General features: G+C 44.1%; 1 protein-coding gene across 2 annotated transcripts in view; it reads right to left on the bottom strand.

Moving 5' to 3' along the window:
* Positions 1-21,452, bottom strand: part of LOC149462364 (inter-alpha-trypsin inhibitor heavy chain H5-like) — a 127,506-nt gene that overhangs the window by 74,495 nt on the left and 31,559 nt on the right. Inside the window, exons 5-7 of one of the 2 annotated variants that reach the window (XM_089676859.1) lie at positions 19,535-19,776; positions 4,052-4,224; positions 3,105-3,221 (exon numbers count right to left, since the gene is read on the bottom strand). In XM_089676859.1, the coding sequence (XP_089532985.1) occupies positions 3,105-3,221; positions 4,052-4,224; positions 19,535-19,776 (532 nt within the window). The remainder of the gene's footprint in view (positions 1-3,104; positions 3,222-4,051; positions 4,225-19,534; positions 19,777-21,452) is intronic. The other variant, XM_089676860.1, reaches the window with a different exon arrangement.

The following is a 21,452-nucleotide window of genomic DNA, read 5'->3' as shown; positions in this document are numbered from 1 at the left end:
TCTAAGGAAGGAAAGAGCAAATTTCAAAGCTAAAATGTATTTTGTTTTGCATTGAAGAAGGTATTCAAATAAAAGAGTGTCAAATGGGGACAGGTTTTTTATTTTTTTTACACAAGTCTTAGTCATTTTACAGTTATTCAAGCAAAGTATTAAGACTAGCAACTCCTATAAACTAAATCTAATTAAAACTTTCCAAGGACAGCCTTTCTTGTGAGTCATATAATGAACCTTGCATTGTATATTTAAAATCTCCTGGGTAGAAAAGACAAAAATCCCCTCTTCTTTTCGAAAACAATTGTTCTGTTTACTCATTAAGCAGCCCTTGATCTCCAACCCCAAGTAATGTTACTGTAGCTTAAAGTGAATCTGTCATGATAAAAGTATTGTGTCTGCCATTGCTGGTCCACTTCTGAAAATTCGTGTTGCCTGTTTGTGTCTGGCTTCAATACTTTTGCATCACAGACCTGGTACAAGCATGCTGTAAATGAGAGTCAGAAATACTTGCCATACTTGTTCTGGGTCAGAGATTAAGAAGCATTTAAGCCAAAGCATCAGCATGACAGCCAGGAAACAAAGGAGAGGATAGCAATGGCAGTAACACTTTAAGAAACATTTATGGAACTTGTGCAAAAAGAGACTGGATACATTTGTAAGTCAACAGAATATTTTAGTCCCTATTTACACTTTTGTCAATGCACATGAAAATGCATGCATTCCTGTATTATTGAAATACAGTACATCTGCTTTATGTGAGCAATGTACAGTGAAGGGTTTAAAGTGGTTCTAAAGGCTGAAGGTTTTTTACCTTAATGAATTTTCTGCATTACAGCAAAAAACCTTCTGCCTGAAGCTCCCCTCCCCCCATCCTACCTTATACTTATATGGCACAAACAGGGATATGTGAGCGCTAAAAGTCAATGAAGCCACTAAACACCAAAAGGTACCAAAAAAACCTCCAAAATAACAATATAAAACACGGTATAGCACTAAAATAACCATATTTGTATGTAAACCATGATAAATAAAAGAATCTATAAGACCATAAAAACATAAAACGACAGGTGACAAGGTGCGTGTAATAATAAAGTGACTTAGTGGTACCATAAAAAAGTGTCACTCTCATCCAATATACATGTATATATAAACATAAGATATAGCAAACTGGTATATAAGTGACACCAGTGGTAAGGTGCTGACAAATGAATAAAATGACTGAATAGTGATTACCTTTGTCACTATATAGTGTCCAATGGTGTGTAAAGTGCTAAAATTGATAATCAACATATAGTCCAAAATAAGGTGCATAGGAGATCGTGATGATCTTCAATATCTGGTGGTCGTATCCAGTAAGGTGGTGATGTGGCCAAAATTGTAAAGACTGTGCACTCACCAGATGCGCAATCAATGTGTGCATTTAGAGATAACACTCTCAGAAACCTGGAGGTCCCTTTAAGGTGGAAAAGGTCTGGTCTGGTGTCCCTCACTGTTCAACATCCACTGTCAGCAATGGCACAGCCGCTCTGTGGGTGGTTAAAGCTCCCAGGGAGCCCCAGAAAGAGGAGGCCAATAGCGTGATATTGTTTTTAAAGTGATTGGTATTTATTCCAAATGATAACAGTAGTAAAGGACAAAACAACTTTCACTGACCAGATGTAGATTCCAAAGATGGCCGCCGGGACCCACATGGTGCTGGTGGCATGACGTCACGACGCTGTAGCTCCTCCCTGATGCATTTCGTGCAATAGCACGTGTTCATAGGGGGTGTGCCTCAATCTTGATCCAGCACTCTGCCTGAGCGTAGTGGTACTCTCGGCTCTCTCTCTTCTCACTGGAAACAGGCAGCAATGGGAGGCATTGGCTTCTGCTGCTGTCAACCACAGCTAGTGAGAGGAGAGGGGGGTGGGGGTGGGGCTGCGCCATGCTGTGTGTATCAATGGACAAACACAAAGCAGCTTATGACTGAGCCCACATGAGTGCCGCTATAGAAAGTGGCTTGCTAAGGAGCGAGGAGCACCAGCAGGTGACCCAAGAAGAGGAGGAGTGGGGCTGTTCTGTGGAAAACCAACCAGAGCAGGTAAATATGACATGCTTAATATTAAAAAAAAAAATCCTTTAGATTGACTTCAAATGCACAACACACCACAGCGCACCACAACACACAGACCATACATTGTTACGAGAGGTTCATGTACAATTCTGGTTTATTGTGCTGGTATATTGAATGGGCTACCTTAACGAATAGCACATTAATGTATGACATAATGTGCATTAACGCACCACAAGACAATGCAAAAGTGTGAACTGGCCCTCAATTTCTACATTGTACTACAAATAGGGCAGCATGGCCTGCAACTGCTACACCTAAGGGCTTGGTGATATTAGTTCAGATTCTTTGAGAATACTTACAGTACCTTATTCTCCAAGAGAGGCATCATCAATGCATAGTAATCATTGTAAGAGTTTCACAATAAGTGCTGTTGTATGACTTATTTGTATCTATGGTAGGTAAAACTAATAGCAACTACATGATGTAGAGCACTGAATCACAATAGTTTCTAGATATATCTGTTACGTGCTTTGGTGAAGATCTTTCTTTGCCAAACATACACAAATATGCAGTGAATTTGGGGGGACTTTGAAATGATAGATTATAAAAGAACATGGGAGAGCACGAAGGTATTTCCACTAAACTCTGCAAACATAACATATCACCCATCAAAAATTGCTAATTAAGTGAATGTAAGAACATTGTCAAACATTATGTTTCTGTGCTTTTACAGTGATATACCCTTTAGCAGGCCTAAACAAAATTTAGCACTGCAGCTTATATTAAGCCACATGTTCCATAATGCTTTGCCAACAGCTGATTAACAAGACTGTATGGGAGTTTTTTGTGTGAGGGATAGAATAGATTGCCCATTCATTTGAACTGCTAAATTTCCCACGTCTGCAGATGCAGTATGTTAAAAATCAAATATTAGCATGGGCAACTATCGGTAATGAATGCTAAAGGATAGCGTAAATAATAATTTCTTTACCTAACAGTTAAATATTTTGTTTCTTCAAAAGTGATCCCACCAATCAATATCTTCATTAATTCTCACCTGTCTCATTTTAGTTCCAACCATGGAAGCACTTGTATCAATGACAAAAACCACATTCTTTGGTAGAGGAGGTAAGTCAGTGGGTGCAAAATAATGTACAAAGTATCCGTTTAATATCTGTAATTAAAAAGCAATGTATATGGTAAGCAATTTACACTCTCATTATTAAGTGCAATATAAAATTTGTATTAAGAACCTTTAGAGCCCCATAAGACTTTTTGGTGTCAACAAAAAAGCAATCATTCTCCAATTAAAGCAGAACGGTACTGAAATGTTAACATAAAGCTATATAAGCAGTTCTTCTGAAGTTAAGAGTAATAGGCTAAATACTTGCCTTTTTCTGGAGAAAATGATTCTGTAGGTTCTTTTTGGTACTGACCACAAACCGAAAGATCTAAGAACTTGATAATGGGGTTTCTGCTGAAGGAGAACATTAGGATTTCAGCATAGCCACATGACCAAATAACCAGAATTTCAGACAGATCACCAGCAGTGAATTAACATTGTCTCCAAGAAATGTAAGTATTGCAGTTTTTCTATTACTCTTTATTCAGTTAAGAGTGTTAACACTTGGGAATGTGTCCACTTTGAGTTAACAGGTGGAACAAACAAACAAGAGCACCATCTTAGACCATCAATCATCTAAACTGGTCACCCCTATTTTGATATAGCAACTGATATCCAACTAGAGTATGTAAAAATGTACTTAATTTGTCTGGTACTCAGTTATAAGAGGCATGCTACTGTTCATTGGTAGTAACACCCTAAAAAAAAATCAGAGTTGAAAAATTAACAAGAAACCGATTGCATAAACATTTTAGTAATGCATTAACTTACTCATGGAAGTCAGGTTAACCAAATTTACTGAGAATTAGGATATGTTCAACCTGACATTGTATTGTAAAATAACTTCCTATCATATAAAATGTAGTTTTATAAATCAGTACCTGAATGTCGCCAATGCTAAGCTCTCTTCTTACATCATATCGAACCACAAAATCACCAAGATTCCCATTTTGAGTGATCTTTGCTTGCTGAACTACATTGGGTTCAAATGTTATTCTTGCAAAATTTTCTGTCTGGTTAATAATCGTTGAAGGAGGGGGGGAGATTTCATCTACTGAAGAAAAATAGTATATGTCAGATACATAGAGGTTAATTCCTTTTAGGAGGTGACAAATTGTACTACAGAGCCTAATTTTAGTATCGTAATCATTCTGACATGTACAAACACATTTTCTTTCTTCACTACATAAATAAAAATCAAAGACAAAATCAGTTGTCCTAGTGACAAAAATTAGTTCATTAGTTTCATGTTAGTGCTGATTTAGTTGTCATAGTTTTAATTAATTAGCCTGCATTACAGTAATGAGAAATATATAAAGAGATTTGGGAAACAGCCTGTCTAGTTCCATAGAAACAATAATGATCTGTAGTTCAAACTTTTATAATACATATTTTCTATGATCCTTTAAAATGTGAGCTTTTTATAAATCACACAACATTTTGTAATCCATAATTTATATCATATTATTATTCTGAATTTGCAATGTGTGGGTCCATCATGTATTGTCAAGAATTATACCCAGCAATTACCTCCATTACTTGCTTAGTTATTTGAATGCCAACTATTTAGACAACAAACATAATGCATGAATCATTCACCCTTCAAGTACTAAAAACAGGTAAATGGCAGAAATAGTCTAATAGAACTAAATGATAAATGAGAAAGTAAGTGAAAAATTCTGGTTTAGGCGATTGGCCTTTGTTGTTGTTATCCCACAGTGGGAGTGTGGGATAGCCAAATGTCTAAATGTTTTAAATGTCATATTTTTGGTATTCTTTTCCAAATCATAAAAATGATTAAAAGGTGAGAGGGGTTTTACTGGGAATGGGGTATGATGATACTTTTTAGCCATGCTCTATATACTAAAAAGCAGATTGTGAAGGATTATATACTATTAGGATTTAGTTTATATAGTCTTGCAAAAAAAAATAAAATCCTGAAAAAATAAGTATTGCAAAATTAGTAACTCCTCATAAGTTATAGGTCCGTTAGACATCAATTAAAGTCAGATGGCAACAAACGGGGAACCCAAAGATCGTGCATTTTATGGAACTTATGCATCGTGTAAGTTTTGCAGATATTTTTTCATTGATAAAGATGCAATGTACCTTTTTTTTAAAGCTCCTGAGGTAGTCTAATAGCTAAGTTTTCATGGTGGTTTGCTTGGTTGCCATAAAAACATGTGTCATTAGACTAGCTTGGGATTGTAAGAGCCTGTACAGTTTCAAATTAATTAGGGCTTCACTAGGGGTTATAGGTATGTTAACCTTCAACACTGTCAACAGCACATCATAGACCTAGGTCCATAAAGTGTAAGCAATTGGGCAGGTTCACCATTTGTATACTTGGGTTCCCAGCTCCAAGCACTCATGGAAGCAGGATGCCTCCAATGGTACAGTAACCAAAGTAAAATACTTATTAAAAGTGAAAAGCCATTCACAAAATTAAAATCATTAATGCACTCATCTCTGTTAACACATGGATAGGCTTTAGTGTAGTGTTACTAGTAATGCCATGTTATCTCACCACCTCCAGAATACTCGGACCCCGCTGCCATGTCACTTCCAGCTCTGACATCACCTCCAGTCACTTCACAGCCATGTCCTGATGTATTTAGTCACTTCCAACTTCGTCAGAGGTGCACCCCTGTGACAGAGTTGGAAGTAATGAAACGCGTCACGACATGGCTGCACAGCAATTGGAGGTGATGTCAGCACCAGAACCAGACGTGACACTACACTTGACACCTACCCATGTGACAACAGAGATGAGCGCATTAATGACTTAATTTTGAGTGGATTTTCACTTTTAATAAAGTATTTTACTTTGGTTACTGTGCCATTGGAGGCATCTGTTTCTTTCTAATGTTGATGATACATGGTGGATTGGATTGAGCAGTTTGATCTAGAAGAATAGATCAAACTGCTCAATCAGAGAGCAGATGTGGAAAGTCTAAAGACAGCTATGCCAACCATGAGAGTGGGGGGCATGGCAATATTATTGTTATACAGGTTTTATATAGTGCCAACAGTTTGCTCAGCGCTTTACAATATAACGGGAGATAATACAGCAACAATACAGTTCAATACAATACAAGAGGGATAGGAGGGCCCTGCTCCTTGGAGCTTACAAATCTAGGAGGGAGGGGCTAGTTGTACAAAAGGTAGTAACTGTGGGGGAATGTTTGCCCATAAGGGAGAAGAGCTTGCCCGAGCACAAATGCTGTTTGGTGGAAAAGAAGTAGTTTTGGGAAGGAATTAAGCATCTCTTTTCACAAAGACCTGTGGACTATCATTACAAGGATTTTTTATACACTTTGACAATATTATATTACAGTGCTACTGTGAGGTGGACACTTTAACTTAATTAATGATTCCCACTATTCTTTTATTGAAAGCTGCATTTCTTTTGAAATTACATGAATGTGTTAAATATTCTACAGATATATATACAGATGTGATTTTAATGATTGGGCTGAGATCTTTTTTAAACTGCAGATTGAATTATGGACTGTTTCACATACTCATAATCATATAGAGCTAAGAAACAAAAATTCCTCCTCCATTATCACTTGCGTCCTTCCCTAGATGAACAGTATATTACATTTCATTTGTAATAATAGGAAAAGGTAAACAACCATATTTATGATAATACATTATCAGATCTCCTAAAAAGGAGTCTTTTGGCTGTAATCTTTTAACTTCCAGATAGTCATATGGCTGTTGATCATGGCTCCCGTTTCTGTCTATTTTAGGAAACACTTAAAAAGCTAGTTACTGGACTTTAGATTATGTGACACCTTGACATATCTGCGTGTCCGGACTCCAGTCCAGTTCCTCTGTTTAGACTGATAGCAAGGCCAAACAACTAACCATTGTAAGTAAAGGCACAGTACTGTTTTTAGAGGTGTAATGTTACTTCCCCAGGATAAGTACAGAGGAAGTATATTACTTCACAGAAAACTAAAATATCTGTTCCTCTGAATGTTTCTTATTGAACCTGCATGAAAGCCACCTACATATTTTCTCCAAAGAGTATACAGTTCTATTGTTCTAAAAAAATAATTTTCTAATGAGAATTCAAATGTCTTTGATTGGCTGCCAGAAGATCATGCAAACATGGCAGAATAAAAGAACAACCATCGTCATGATGTAGTTCCATTATTACCTATTTTATGTATTTACTCATTCTGCTTTTGATGTTAACTGAAAACACAAAGACCAAGAGATACAAATCATTTCTTGCCAGTTATGAGTTTGTGCAAGACAAAGGTATTCTTTATTTTAATTCCAAGCAGAAAAGTAATAAAACAAACATACACTATTTAATGACACACATACTTCAGTTACAACAACACATTTGGCACTGCCTATCGCTTGGTATTATTTGCTACTCTCTTTGAAATTGTCAGTTATACCTAACGGCCCTATCTATAAAGGAGAGTGAATACGGCTCTTTGCTGGACTCTGCAGTGTTCACTCCAATGGGCAGTCTGTATTTGTCATGCTATTGATAATTGTAAGGTGTTATTTTTTAGGCAGTGGTATGACTACAGTAAGGTCATATTACTACTTTATAAATGGGCACTTAGTGTCAGAGTTCAATCACCCCTTTTTCCACTGAATCCTACTAATAAATCCATTGTTTTCTAGTTCTGAATTTAAATTGGAAAGGTAATTATGGTCTAAATAAAAGACCTAGGATCAGATTTTTTTCATGGTATGTGTAAGCATTCTAAGTCATATGTAATGTGCAAGAATACATTTACCACACACAGTCAAATTTTGATTTAGGGCTCTTTCACACAGAGCCGCTGCACTCCGTTAAGCCAATCCCATACCCAATCAGAGCTGAATGGTATGGATGTCATTTTGTAGGGATGAATGTCAACCGTATCTATTCAGTTTGTGTCTGGCAGACCCTTGATAGCTCAATGGGAGGCCAGATGTAAACAGACTTGCATCTGTTTGGATCAGGCTGCCACTGTTCCATCAAGTTTAGATGTGAAAAAAACTGAAAAGGATTCAGTCCCTTTCTGTTTTTTTTTCTGATCTGGACGAACTCAAAGATAGGCAGGTGTAAGCGGACACAAGTCTGTTTACATTCACCTACCCACTGAGCTGCATGGAACTTCAGATCAGGTCTCCCCGAAAAACTGATAAGCAGACCTGATAGGAAAGCCCATGTGAAAGGGCTCTTAACTTTGATTTATAATCTTAACAAAATTTACTATGTGGTATCTAAACAGCATAAAATTCTAAACAGTCAGTTTAACCTCTGAACTAGACAAAGATACTCCATCTGACATTGCCTCCATATTTCTTTCTTCCCAAAAGACTGAAATCATATTTGCTCCAACATCATCCAGGGTCAGTGTACAACATAGTTACATTGTTAGTCAGGTTGAAAAAATACAGACGTTCATCTAGTTCAACCAACAGGAAAAAAAGAAAACCTCCATATAGATAATCCTATACCTACAGTTGGTCCAGAGGAAGGCAAAAAAACTCAATAGAGCATGAACCATATTGATCCAATGGGGAACATAATTCCTTCCTGATCAATCAGATATTACCTGGATCAACCATCTCTGGTGTTATTACCTATACATGGTAATATCTAGTTATATTTTGGGCATTTAGGAATGCATCCAGCTATTTTTGAAACAATCTACTGAGATGGCCAGAACTAGTTCATGAGAGAGTCTATGCCACATTTTCACAGCTCTTAGTGTGAGGAAGTTTTTCCATATGTGGAGGTTAAGATGTAAAAGAGTGACCTCCTGTCTTCTGTAATTACCTGAAAGTGAATATACGCTTCCTAAAATATGATGCTGGCCCAGAGATGGCACAGTCACATAAATCCCAGTGCCTTTGCAGTGGCCTTTATGCATTTTTTCAATCAACCTACTTGGGTTATCTTGGCAGTGGGTGTGTGACCCCCTGGATGAGTTCACAACACAAAACAGGCACAGCAAAACAGCAGTTTAGGTGAGAAAACAAAGGTGCAGTTTATTTGCACTATTTACAAGAGGAAAACCATCAAAACAAAAAGAAACATGAAAATAAATCCTTGCCAACTTGGCTACTTACTATACACACAGCTTCCCTCGCTATCACCTAGGTGCAGCCTTGTGCTACACCCAGTCCCTATCTTCCTGTTCTTTAGAGGCTGGCCACACAGGCGTTTGTCTCACCGCACAGACAGATATGCCGCCCCCCAGTCTACTCAGGCACAGAACTGGTTTCAGGATGGAACAACTCCCTTTGCAGGCTGGGAAGTTTTATAGATGCCCTAATGAGCCCACTTGCTTCAGCTGGGCTCATTACCTCACTGCTGAAGGGCTCAGCACTTCCCCCTAGTGGAACAAATCCACATTTAGCCTGAATCTCTGACAAATGTGCCTGCCATCCTGGACACAACCAGGTGATTTTACCTTCCTACTGTCACATACCCCCCCCCTCTTGTTTCAACCTTGGGGTTGTAGCACAAGCAGTCAGGCAGGCATGAACCAGGGATAAAGCATCCACATTCCCCATCTGAACCCCAGGGCAATGCTTTACAGTGAAGTGGAACTCTTGCAGGGCCAGGGACCACCTATTTACACTTCTATTGGTCTCTTTATTTTGAGCCATCCACTTTAAGGGAGCATGATCCGTGATCAGGTCAAAATGTCTGCCTAGCAGATAGTACCAAAGGGAATCTAGAGCCCACTTTACCGCTAAACACTCCTTCTCAATCGTGGCGTAATTTTAGCATTCTGCTGATGTAGATTACTGCGTGCTCCTCCCCCTTCCAAACCTGGGACAACACTGCTCCTAAGCCCACATTGGATGCATCCGTCTGGACCACACTTCTGAGAAGTTCAGTGAGTATAGAACTGGCTGGCTACATAAGGCACTTTTAAAAGACTGAAAGGCTGCTTCAGCCTCTGGGGACCACTTAAACATGACTGACTCCTTCCCTTTTGTCAAGTTGGTTAGGAGCCAGCAATTCCTAGAAAGGCCCGTACCTGCTTCTTGTTGTTTGGACACGGCCAACTCTGTATCGCTTCAACTTTGTTGATTTGGGGTTTTATTACTCCTTTCCCAATAGTGTATCCAAGATACCTGGCCTCTTCCTGTCCAATAGTACACTTCTTTGGGTTGGCCGTAAACCCAGCTTTCCGTATAGAATCTAATACAGATTGAACCTTTGGCAAATGTGAGGCCCAATCTGTGCTATGGACAATCACATTGTCCAGGTATGCTGCAGCATACTTCTGATGGGGGCAGAGAATCTGATCCATTTTTCGCTGAAAGGTGGCCGGTGCATTCTGTAACCCGAATGGCATTCTTCTATACTGGCATACCCCATCCGGGGTTACAAATGCAGTCTTCTCCTTTGCTGACTCAGCTAGGGGAATCTGTCAATATCCTTTGGTTAAATCAAGCATTGTCATGTACCGGGCTGCTCCCAATCAGTCGATTAATTCATCTATCTGTGGCATGGGGTAGGTGTCAAATTTTGTAACTTTATTTAACTGTCGAAAATCGTTACAAAACCGCCAGCTCCCATCCGGTTTGGGCACCAACACTATGGGGCTGGACCAGTCACTCTGGGAGTCCTCTATCACCCCCAAATCCAACATTCTCTGTACTTCCCCACGTATGCTGGGGTATTTAAGGGATGGCCAGACCCACAGACTCTGCCTTGGTGTGTGTTTGTCCTGGGCCCTGTATCTGTCCTGCATCCTGTTTCTGTTCCTTTGCTGACCCTCTGTACTACGCTGCTTGCTACCTGTCCTGATCCCTGGCTTGTGACCCTGACCATCCCTCTGCCTGACCCTCTGTACTACGCTGCTTGCTACCTGTTCTGATCCCTGGCTTGTGACCCTGACCATCCCTCTGCCTGACCCTCTGTACTACGCTGCTTGCTACCTGCTGAACCTGGCCTGTGACCCCGACCATTCTCCGCTTGCTCCCCCTGTACCTACCTGCCCAATTGATATTGACCCGGCCTGCCTGACGACGCTTGCTTGTATGTGCTGTTATCTGTGGGTGGTTGGTTTGGTTTGTTTGCACTGTATTATGTTTAGTATTGCACTGCGTTTATGTTTGTATTGTTAGTGTTAATAAATTATATTGTTTATCCCATATCTGAAGTCTGCGTTTCCCTGCGTCAGTCACACATCTCTGGTCATACCTGGGAGCCCTGACATTACACCAAGGCCAATCCTGACCAGAAGTGGCTGCACAGGGAAGCCATCTTGGTTTGTTGATGGGAAGGATGGATCTGGATGAGGTTGAGTATTTATCTCTGCTAGTGTTTGATGACAGGGAGTATGCTTATCAAACTCTGAAGGAGTATCCCCGGGATGAACTGCTAGAATGTATACGGCTCGCTCATGTTCTAGTAGATCAGGGCACAGAGTTCTCTGAGGTGCAGTCTTTGATTGAGGTTTGTGCAGAGTTGGTTTCATCTGGTTCCCCCGAATGCAGGGATGAATTTTTGCCACCATTTAGTGCAGACCAGGTAGAGTCCCTGGTGTGGTTATTAGAGGATGATGTGGGTTACTTTCTGGAGCGTTATTCCACATGTTCACCACAGACACTAAGAGTTTGTATAAACGCAGTGCAGTCATTGACCAGACAGGCTTTGTGTAAGCTCAGCTTTGTTCAACCCCTACTGCAGACATGGACAGACTTGTTGCACCCAGCCTCAGTCAGCTTACAAAAACCCAGTCCTGCTTCTAACTCTTCTCCTGTATTCCCAACAGCTCCTCCAGTTACAGCCCAGTATACTTGGCTATCTACCGCATGTCAGTACCCTGTTCCCACTTGCTGCACCTATCCTGCCTTTAACCCTGTAAAAAAGCCCTCTGTAGCAACTGCTCCCTCTCCTGTTCCATCCTCCAGTTCTTCTCTGTCTCCAGCTGCTCCATTCGTTTGCAGACCTGCGTTTACTTGCAGTGCTCCAGTAGTTAAAACCAGAAAAAAGCGAAAATTCTTTCCAACCAATACCATCCTGCCAGTATCCAAACTGGTGAACCTGCCTTCCGTGGTTCAGCCTGAAGCCTCTACTCGGCCTGAAGCCTCTACTCGGCCTGAATCCTCTACTCGGCCTGATGCCTCTACTCGGCCTGAAGCCTCTACTCGGCCTGAAGCCTCTACTCGGCCTGAAGCCTCTACTCAGCCGGACGCCGGCATTCAGCCTGATGCCTCTACCCAGCATGATGAACTGATCCAGCCTGATGATCCTATTAGGCCAGTTGACTCGATGCCCGCTGTTGATCCAGATGATCCGGTACCTGATCCGGTGCTCGCTGTCGTGCCAATTGACTCAGAGCCCGCTGTCGTACCTGGTGACTCGGTGCCCACTGCCTTGCCAGATGACGCGGTGCCCGCTGGCGAGCCAAATGACCTGATGCCTGGTGACCCAGTGCCCGCTATCATACCTGGTGACCCGATGCCCGCTGTCGAGCCAGACGATCCAATGCCTGGTGACCCGGTGCCCACTGCCTTGCCAGATGACGCGGTGCCCGCTGGCAAGCCAAATGACCTGATGCCTGGTGACCCAGTGCCCGCTGTCGAGCCAGACAATCCGGTACCTGATGACCCGGTGCCCACTGTCGTGCCTGTTGATTCGGAGCCCACTGCCTTGCCAGATGACGCGGTGCCCGCTGTTGAGCCAAATGACCTGATGCCTGGTGACCCGATGCCCGCTGTCCAGTCAGACGATCCAATGTCTGACCCAGTGCCCGCGGTCATACCAGTTGACTCGGAGCCCACTGCCTTGCCAGATGACGCGGTGCCCGCTGTTGAGCCAAATGACCTGATGCCTGGTGACCCGATGCCCGCTGTCCAGCCAGACGATCCAATGTCTGACCCAGTGCCAGCGGTCATGCCAGTTGACTCGGAGCCCACTGTCGTGCCAGATGACTCGGCGCCCGCCGCTCTGCCTGAGGGCCCGAGACCTGTCGCTCCACCTGGGGGTCCGGCGCCTGCCGCTCCGCCTGAGGGCCCGAGACCTGTCGCTCCGCCTGGGGGCCCGAGACCTGTCGCTCCACCTGGGGGTCCGGCGCCCGCCGCTCCGCCTGAGGGCCCGAGACCTGTCGCTCCACCTGGGGGTCCGGCGCCCGCCGTTCCGCCTGAGGGCCCAAGACCTGTCGCTCCACCTGAGGGTCCGGCGCCCGCCGCTCCGCCTGAGGGCCCGAGACCTGTCGCTCCATCTGGGGGTCCGGCGCCCGCCGCTCCGCCTGAGGGCCCGGGACCTGTCGCTCCGCCTGGGGGCCCGAGACCTGTCGCTCCACCTGGGGGTCCGGCGCCCGCCGCTCCGCCTGGGGGCCCGAGACCTGTCGCTCCGCCTGGGGGCCCGAGACCTGTCGCTCCACCTGGGGGTCCGGCACCCGCCGCTCTGCCTGAGGGCCCGAGACCTGTCGCTCCACCTGGGGGTCCGGCGCCCGCCGCTCCGCCTGAGGGCCCGAGACCTGTCGCTCCACCTGGGGGTCCGGCGCCCGCCGCTCCGCCTGAGGGCCCGAGACCTGTCGCACCACCTGGGGGCCCGATGCCTGTCGCCCCGCCTGGGGGCCCGATGCCTGTCGCCCCGCCTGGGGGCCCGATGCCTGTTGTCCCGCCTGGGGGCCCGATGCCTGTCGCCCCTCCTGGGGGCCCGATGCCTGTCGCCCCTCCTGGGGGCCCGGCACCCGCCGCTCCGCCTGGGGGCCCGATGCCGGTCGCCCCACCTGGGGGCCCGATGCCTGTCGCCCCGCCTGGGGGCCTGATGCCTGTCGCCCCGCCTGGGGGCCCGATGCCTGTCGCCCCTCCTGGGGGCCCGATGCCTGTCGCCCCTCCTGGGGGCCCGGCGCCCGCCGCTCCGCCTGGGGGCCCGATGCCGGTCGCCCCGCCTGGGGGCCCGATGCCGGTCGCCCCACCCGGGGGCCCGGTGCCTGCTGCTCCGCCCGGGGGCCCGGTGCCTGCTGCTCCGCCCGGGGGCCCGGTGCCTGCTGCTCCGCCCCGGGGGCCCGGTGCCTGCTGCTCCGCCCGGTGACCCGCTGCCTGCTGCTTCGCCTGGTAATCCGATGTGCCTCTGCCCGGAGTCCAGCCCGATGTGCCTCTGCCCGGAGTCCAGCCCGATGTGCCTCTGCCCGGAGTCCAGCCCGATGTGCCTCTGCCCGGAGTCCTGCCCGATGTGCCTCTGCCCGGAGTCCTGCCCGATGTGCCTCTGCCCGGAGTCCTGCCCGATGTGCCTCTGCCCGGAGTCCAGCCCGATGTGCCTCTGCCTGGAGTCCACCCCGATGTGCCTCTGCCCGGAGTCCAGCCCGATGTGCCTCTGCCCGGAGTCCAGCCCGATGTGCCTCTGCCCGGAGTCCAGCCCGATGTGCCTCTGCCCGATGTGCCTCTGCCCGGAGTCCAGCCCGGTGTGCCTCTGCCCGATGTGCTTCTGCCCGGAGTCCAGCCCAATGTGCCTCTGCCCGGTGTCCAGCCCGATGTGCCTCTGCCTGGTGTACCGCTGCCCGGAGTCCTGCCAGGTGTGCCAGTCTTTGATATCCCGCCAGTTACCAGACCCGGGCGGTGGAACATTTTTCCCAGCTAGGACTGTTTGGAGCGTCCTGAGGCCGCTCCTTGAGGGGGGGGTACTGTCAGGAATGGACTGGCCAGCAATGGTGGGACTCACCTGCCTTTTGATCTGCAGTACCAGGGCTGGCCAGCGGGTGCTCCCAGCAATCAGAGACTCAACTTTGCAGCCAGCTAACACCTGGAACTGATTATGCTGGGGTATTTAAGGGATGGCCAGAACCACAGACTCTGCCTTGGTGTGTGTTTGTCCTGGGCCCTGTATCTGTCCTGCATCCTGTTTCTGTTCCTTTGCTGACCCTCTGTACTACGCTGCTTGCTACCTGTCCTGATCCCTGGCTTGTGACCCTGACCATCCCTCTGCCTGACCCTCTGTACTACGCTGCTTGCTACCTGCTGAACCTGGCCTGTGACCCCGACCATTCTCCGCTTGCTCCCCCTGTACCTACCTGCCCAATTGATATTGACCCGGCCTGCCTGACGACGCTTGCTTGTATGTGCTGTTATCTGTGGGTGGTTGGTTTGGTTTGTTTGCACTGTATTATGTTTAGTATTGCACTGCGTTTATGTTTGTATTGTTAGTGTTAATAAATTATATTGTTTATCCCATATCTGAAGTCTGCGTTTCCCTGCGTCAGTCACACATCTCTGGTCATACCTGGGAGCCCTGACACTTTGAACAACTTGCACAGTTCTTTCATCACCCAGGACATAAATGGGGTACCCGTGTCCGTAAGCAATCCCTTTGAAATACCCACTCCGCTGAAAACAAGAAATAGCTCCTTAGCTATCGTCTTGGTAGAGGTATTTTGGAGCGGAATTCTGGATAGCGGTTGGCATAGTCTAGTATGACCAACATGTACTGATGCCCCCTAGCGGACTTCACCAGCAGACCTACCAAATCCATTGCAATCCTCTGAAAAGGGACCTCAATGATGGGAAGAGGTACGAGTGAACTACAGAAATGGGGTATAGGGGTTGACCTCTGACACACAGGGCAGGAGGAACAGTAATTTTCTATCTCCTTAATGTCCCTAGGCCAATAGAATCTCTGCAATACTCTCTCCCGTGTTTTCTCTGCCCCCAAATGACCTCCAAAGATGTGTCCATGGGCCAACTCCAACACCAACGTCCTGTAAGGTTTGGGCACCACCAGTTGCTCAATGGTTTCTTCCGCCCCTTGAGCGACTCGATTTAGTAGTTCCCTTTCCACAAGGAAGTACGGATAAGCACAAGTCATATCTGGGATCACTAGTTCTCCTTCTATTAACTGCTTGGTGGCAAAATTTTCCCTATGAACCTCTAAGTCAGAAAACTCAACAGCCAGCATGTTTTTGCCTGAAGATGTAGGCTCCTCCCTAGTTCCTTGAGTCTCCCCTGCTAATACTGACAAGGGGAACTCAAGAGAGTCCTCACCACACTCAGAGGATTCCTGGGATTCACCTTCCTGGTCTTTATTTACCACAAACTGCCCGCATCCTCCACCATGTGGAAAGGGGTTAGCTCAGCAGCGGGTGTGTGTGACCCCCTGGATGAGTTAATAACACAAAACAGGCACAGCAAAACAGCAGTTTAGGTGAGAAAACAAAGTTGCGGTTTATTTACACTATTTACAAGAGGAAAAACATCAAAACAAAAAGAAACATGAAAATAAATCCTTGCCAACTTGGCCACTTACTATACACATAGCTTCCTTCGCTATCACCTAGGTGTAGCCTGTAGCCCTGTTCTTTAAAGGCTTTCCACACAGGTGTTTGACAGATATGACGTTCCCCAGTCTACTCAGGCACAGGACTGGTTCCAGGCAACTCGCTTTGCAGGCTGGGAAGTTTTATAGAGGCCTTAATGAGCCTACTTGCTTCAGCTGGGCTCATTACCTCACTGCTGAAGGGCTCAGCACTTCCCACTAGTGGAATAAATCTACATACAGCCTGAATCTCGGAGAAATGTGCCTGCCATCCTGGACACAACCAGGTGATTTTACCTTCCTACTGTCACACTACTGTTAACACTCAGTCTCCCTATCACTGTCTTACCCATATTATCCACCCTACTTCCTTCATTTTTTGAAATGCGCATTCATGATTGGAGTAGACTGATAATATAATTCTCTAAGACGGCTTTGTTTAGGCATACATTAAGGAGTTTATTTACTAAAACTGGAAAGTGCAAAATCAGGCTCACTTCTGCATAGAAACCAATCAGCTTTCAGATTTTATTGACAAAGCTTAAGTGAACAAGCTGAGGTTAGATGTTGATTGGCTACCATGCACAGCTGCACCAGATTCTGAGTGCTCCAGTTTCAGTAAATCTACCCCTAAAAGACAATATTTTGGCAGAGCCACTTCTTTGGAGACTGATTTTAAAAATGAAAAGGTAGTTTTGTTTTTTTTAAGTTGAACTTTGCTTTTTCATTTTCTGGGATACAGCACCAAACATATTAGCTATGTGTAATAGTGTGTATCCCATTACCTGCAGACAGCTGACTCTGGTAAAAATTCAGTTCTGTTACTTCTTCAGAGCCCTGAGTGCTATCTTTTGGCACTGTGAGAGGTAACAGCCACCACTGCTAATCTTATAGAAGTCGGGCCACTTGCTTGCCTACTTCAGCCTTCTCCACCATTCATATTGCTTGTATTCATTGTGTCATTCATCTGCTCCTTCCATTCACGGAACATATTGCATTGTGCGAAAATAGTAATAAATTAAATCTGAATGACGAAGACAGCCGAAGGCGATGGGCAAGTGATGCAACTTTTTTTTCAGTAGCCACAGCTGCTATTAACCTTCATAGTGCCAGAAAAGATTTACTCAGGGCAGTATCTGGTGAGTATGAAGGAGGAAGATTTTTGCAGCCACCTGCGGGTAAAGAGACACACACTGCTGCAGATAATGAATGGAAGGTGTTGTTTTGTGATAAACTGCGAACCTCTGCGAGGTAAATCCATGTATAAACTCTTGTATAAACAAACTTTTGGTAATGAATAAAAGTGGGCAGGGGCGATTGAATCATGGCCGGATCTAGGGGGGTGCAGGTGTGGGCTATCCCCCCCCCCCCAGATTTTAGTTGACACTATACCACCCTAATCTGATACTTTATCGCCTTAGTTTGACACTATACTTCCATTGCATTGTGTGGTGGGGGGGAAGAGCTCTGCTGCCTGTGCCCAGGCTGTGTGCAGTGCAGGGATGGGAGAAAGTCCTCTGCTCTGCCTGTCCTCTGCTTTGCCAGCAGTTACCCCTGTCCTCTGCCCTGCTGATCTCCCATCCTCTGCCACCCTGACATTTTTTTACTGCACCCCCACATTAGACAGGCTAAAAACTCTACATTTGGAATTTAATTCCCACACCCTACATTTAAAGACAGATAGGTTACAATATATGACATTTTTGCTTTTGGGTTTAGATATGCTTTGGGGATATACGCATTTAAGTATTTAAATCCATTTTTTATGGAATGCCACCAAGTTAAACCCATCAATTGAACTATTTCCCAAAACAGACACATTCAAGGCATGCTATGAATGATAACTGTCAAAGCTGCTTGTGCTCTCCACCAAACTGTCAAGCCATCAAATGGCTAATGTCATAACTGATCACATGTGCAGCACCATGGCAACAGCAGATAAAACAGAGGCTAAGATGGCAGCTTTCTTGGTTTTAAAGAATAGGAGAGTTTATTTCTGCTTTAAATAATTATTGCATATAATAATAATGTAATTATAATATAATGCATTATATTTTGGGTAATATACTGTGCAGACAAATACTGTCAATGTCTACAGTAATAAGTTAGTAGCTAACAATTTCTCTGCTATATAATCATCTTCCCTGAGGCCACTGTATATCAGAAGCTGTGACTGTTTCCATAGAAACACGATCATTTTAGGGATGATTCCATATCTAGGTGGTTTTCATTAGAATTTTCCTTAGAAAGTCAGGAAGTTCTGTAATGTCAGGTGTTGATGGAGGAAATTATCTATTGTGTGACTTTCCAAAATAAACACATTTATGAAGACCTTATGGATAGATGTTATTTCCTGAGCTGTTAGTCATCAACAGCCCACACACCCATTTATTAATGAGGCATACGATATTAAAGGGAAACTCATTGCTTATTTGCTGTCATTTGATGGGACATGACAATGGTTTTGGGTCAATGTTATTCTGTCTTTTTAGTTTAATACTTTTTTTTGTTTCATTAGGATCTATATACAATTTTTGTTTTACAAATACAAAGTATGACAAAGGATTTGTCAGGCACTATGGGTTAGCTTTGAGGTTTAGTTTGTCTTCAATGTAAGCTTTTCGATAAGTCATTCCTCAAATATATTGACTAGTATATACAAATTTCATCTCAAGCTATTGAGTCTTGTAAACACAAACTCTATTGACAAAGCAAAGGTACAGCCTGAAAACATAAACATGAAAATTCAACCGGCTGGCTCAAAAGTAGATGCAAATTATTAATATTAATTATTTCATATACAACACTTGACTAATAAAAAATCAAATATTTTTTAAAATGGTGTTTTTTTCAGTCCTTTCTAGAAATGTGATGCACAAAATTGCTATACATTTCAGATTTACATCTGAATATTGTAGGCATATTGTATTTAGCACCAAACCATAACCTGACAAAATGTAGTTTACTGATAATGCTGCCACTCTTTAGTTCATCTCCCAGTTAGAAGGATTCTGATGTCATCCATGTGATGATGTCTTCCTGCATTAAATGTTAACCTAGACCCTTGCACCTTGGGGACATGACAGGTTAATTACATCCTTGTATGTAATCCATTACTCACCATTTTTACTTTTCTGCTTATTGTTTTGGAGTGGCAAAACCTCAAGAAAAGTGATTCCAGATGTTTCCAAAATATTGACCTCCACCAATAGGCGGCCAACTAACTGCTGTGGGCGTACACTGATTACATGCTCATACATTCCAAGACGTCTTTGAAGCAGCTCTTCATACATAAGCAGAAAAATAGCTTTGTCTCTTCCAGGAATGAATGCTGATGCATTAAATGTTTCCATTTCATTCTCTCTGCAAATAAACCCAAAAATGCAATGAAACTTAGGTACAATAATCGAGATGATTAAAGTGATACTAAAGGTTCCGATTTAAAAAAAAAAAAAAATGTCATATTTACCTGCTCTTTGCACAGAGCAACCCCTATTCTCCTCTTTATGGGTCCCCCACTTGTGTTCCTGGCTCCTCCCCCTTGCTGAGTGCCCCCAGAGCAAGCTGCTTGCTCTGGGGGCACTCGTGTGTGCTCGCTCCTGTGCTACCTCTGTGTGTCTCCTGCTACTGTGTCTCAGCCAATGAGGAAGGAGATACCTGGGAGAGCCGCTGCTCCCATGCACATTGCTGGATCAAGATCGAGCTCAGGTAAATATTAGGGGGGTCAAGAGGGAAGCTGCAGGGAGGTTTCAGCATTTAGGACCACTTTAAAGCCCAACTTCAACCAAAACTCTTTTTTTTAAGTATTCCGTAGATGGAGAAGGGATACAACCTTTGTCATGTTATATTGCTGTCTATGTTTGGGAAAATAATTCTTCTCCTTTCCGTCACAGGAAACTCTCAGGAAGTGGGAAGATTCCAATAGGGAGCAGGTAAAAATTCAAGAGGCCTTAACCCCCCTTCCTATTTTGTAAAAAAACAATTTCATCATGTGTGTCTCCCATTGAAGAGATTTTGCTAATTTGCTGTCCTAGTGACCAAATAGGAAGTAGAAAATGTATCCAACAATATCACAAACAGCACTAAAGCCAAACATTTTTAGCAATAGCTATTATTTAAAGTTTTTATGTTATCTGTAAACTTATTATGTAATGGAGATAAAAAAAACATTCAAAAGCTCTTTGCAATGTACAGTGGGTGACATCATGAAATGTTTTATAAAAAAAAAGTGAAAGAACTGTTTCTGGTGTCTGCAGCAACCAAAGACCTTCTTCCTTTTCATGCATGACACAATATGGAAATTAAAGTTTGCCAAACCCTTTCTGCATAATGCACATTCCTATTGGCCAGTGAAACAGTCTATCATAGTGATAGGTTGCTATCAATGTGTGGGAAGTAAGAGCAAGCAAACAAGCTTCAATGCTATCAGGAAGTGTCGGATGAGAGTGACCCAAGCTTTCAAACATAGCATTGCTAACTGCATGTCAAAGGTATGGGCCTCTACCTTATACCTGTTAACAGGATTTTTGGGTGACCAAGTCACTTTTAGGCCTCATTCATACTGGCACTGGTGAACCTGCATGAGTGTATATGCATTTAGAGGACAATTCTAAAGTCATAATAAATGCAGGTAATCATTTTTCAATTATGTCTTCAAACGGAACTTTTACCCGCATTTAGATGTTGTCAGTTTAGCTGTGTTTAGAGAACATATACTGTATGTGTTGCTACCCCCGTAGGTGCCCTTGGTTTTAACTGGTTCTTCCCCAACAAGTACAGAGGCTACCCATCACTGTTAGCATCAGTCCAGTCACACCAGCTCAAATGAATCAGTCTAGGGGATGTCTTTTTGTAATTTAATGCTTGAAAACATTACCAGGAGAGGGGTTAGGGCATTGCATACTCCAAAACCATTAGCTAACAGCAGCTACAGAACAATGTTCCTTAGGTAAAAGTCTATTCCCTCATTGTTGAGGACTATGGGGCAAGTTCCTGAGCAGTCTAAGGCTTCACAGCTGAGGACCATGGAACAAATCTTT

The sequence above is a fragment of the Staurois parvus genome, unplaced genomic scaffold (genome assembly GCF_062004578.1).
Source record: "Staurois parvus isolate SC_StPar_1 unplaced genomic scaffold, SC_StPar_1.0 ptg000175l, whole genome shotgun sequence".
NCBI lineage: Eukaryota > Metazoa > Chordata > Amphibia > Anura > Ranidae > Staurois > Staurois parvus.
This window is presented reverse-complemented; position numbering and strand designations above follow the sequence as displayed.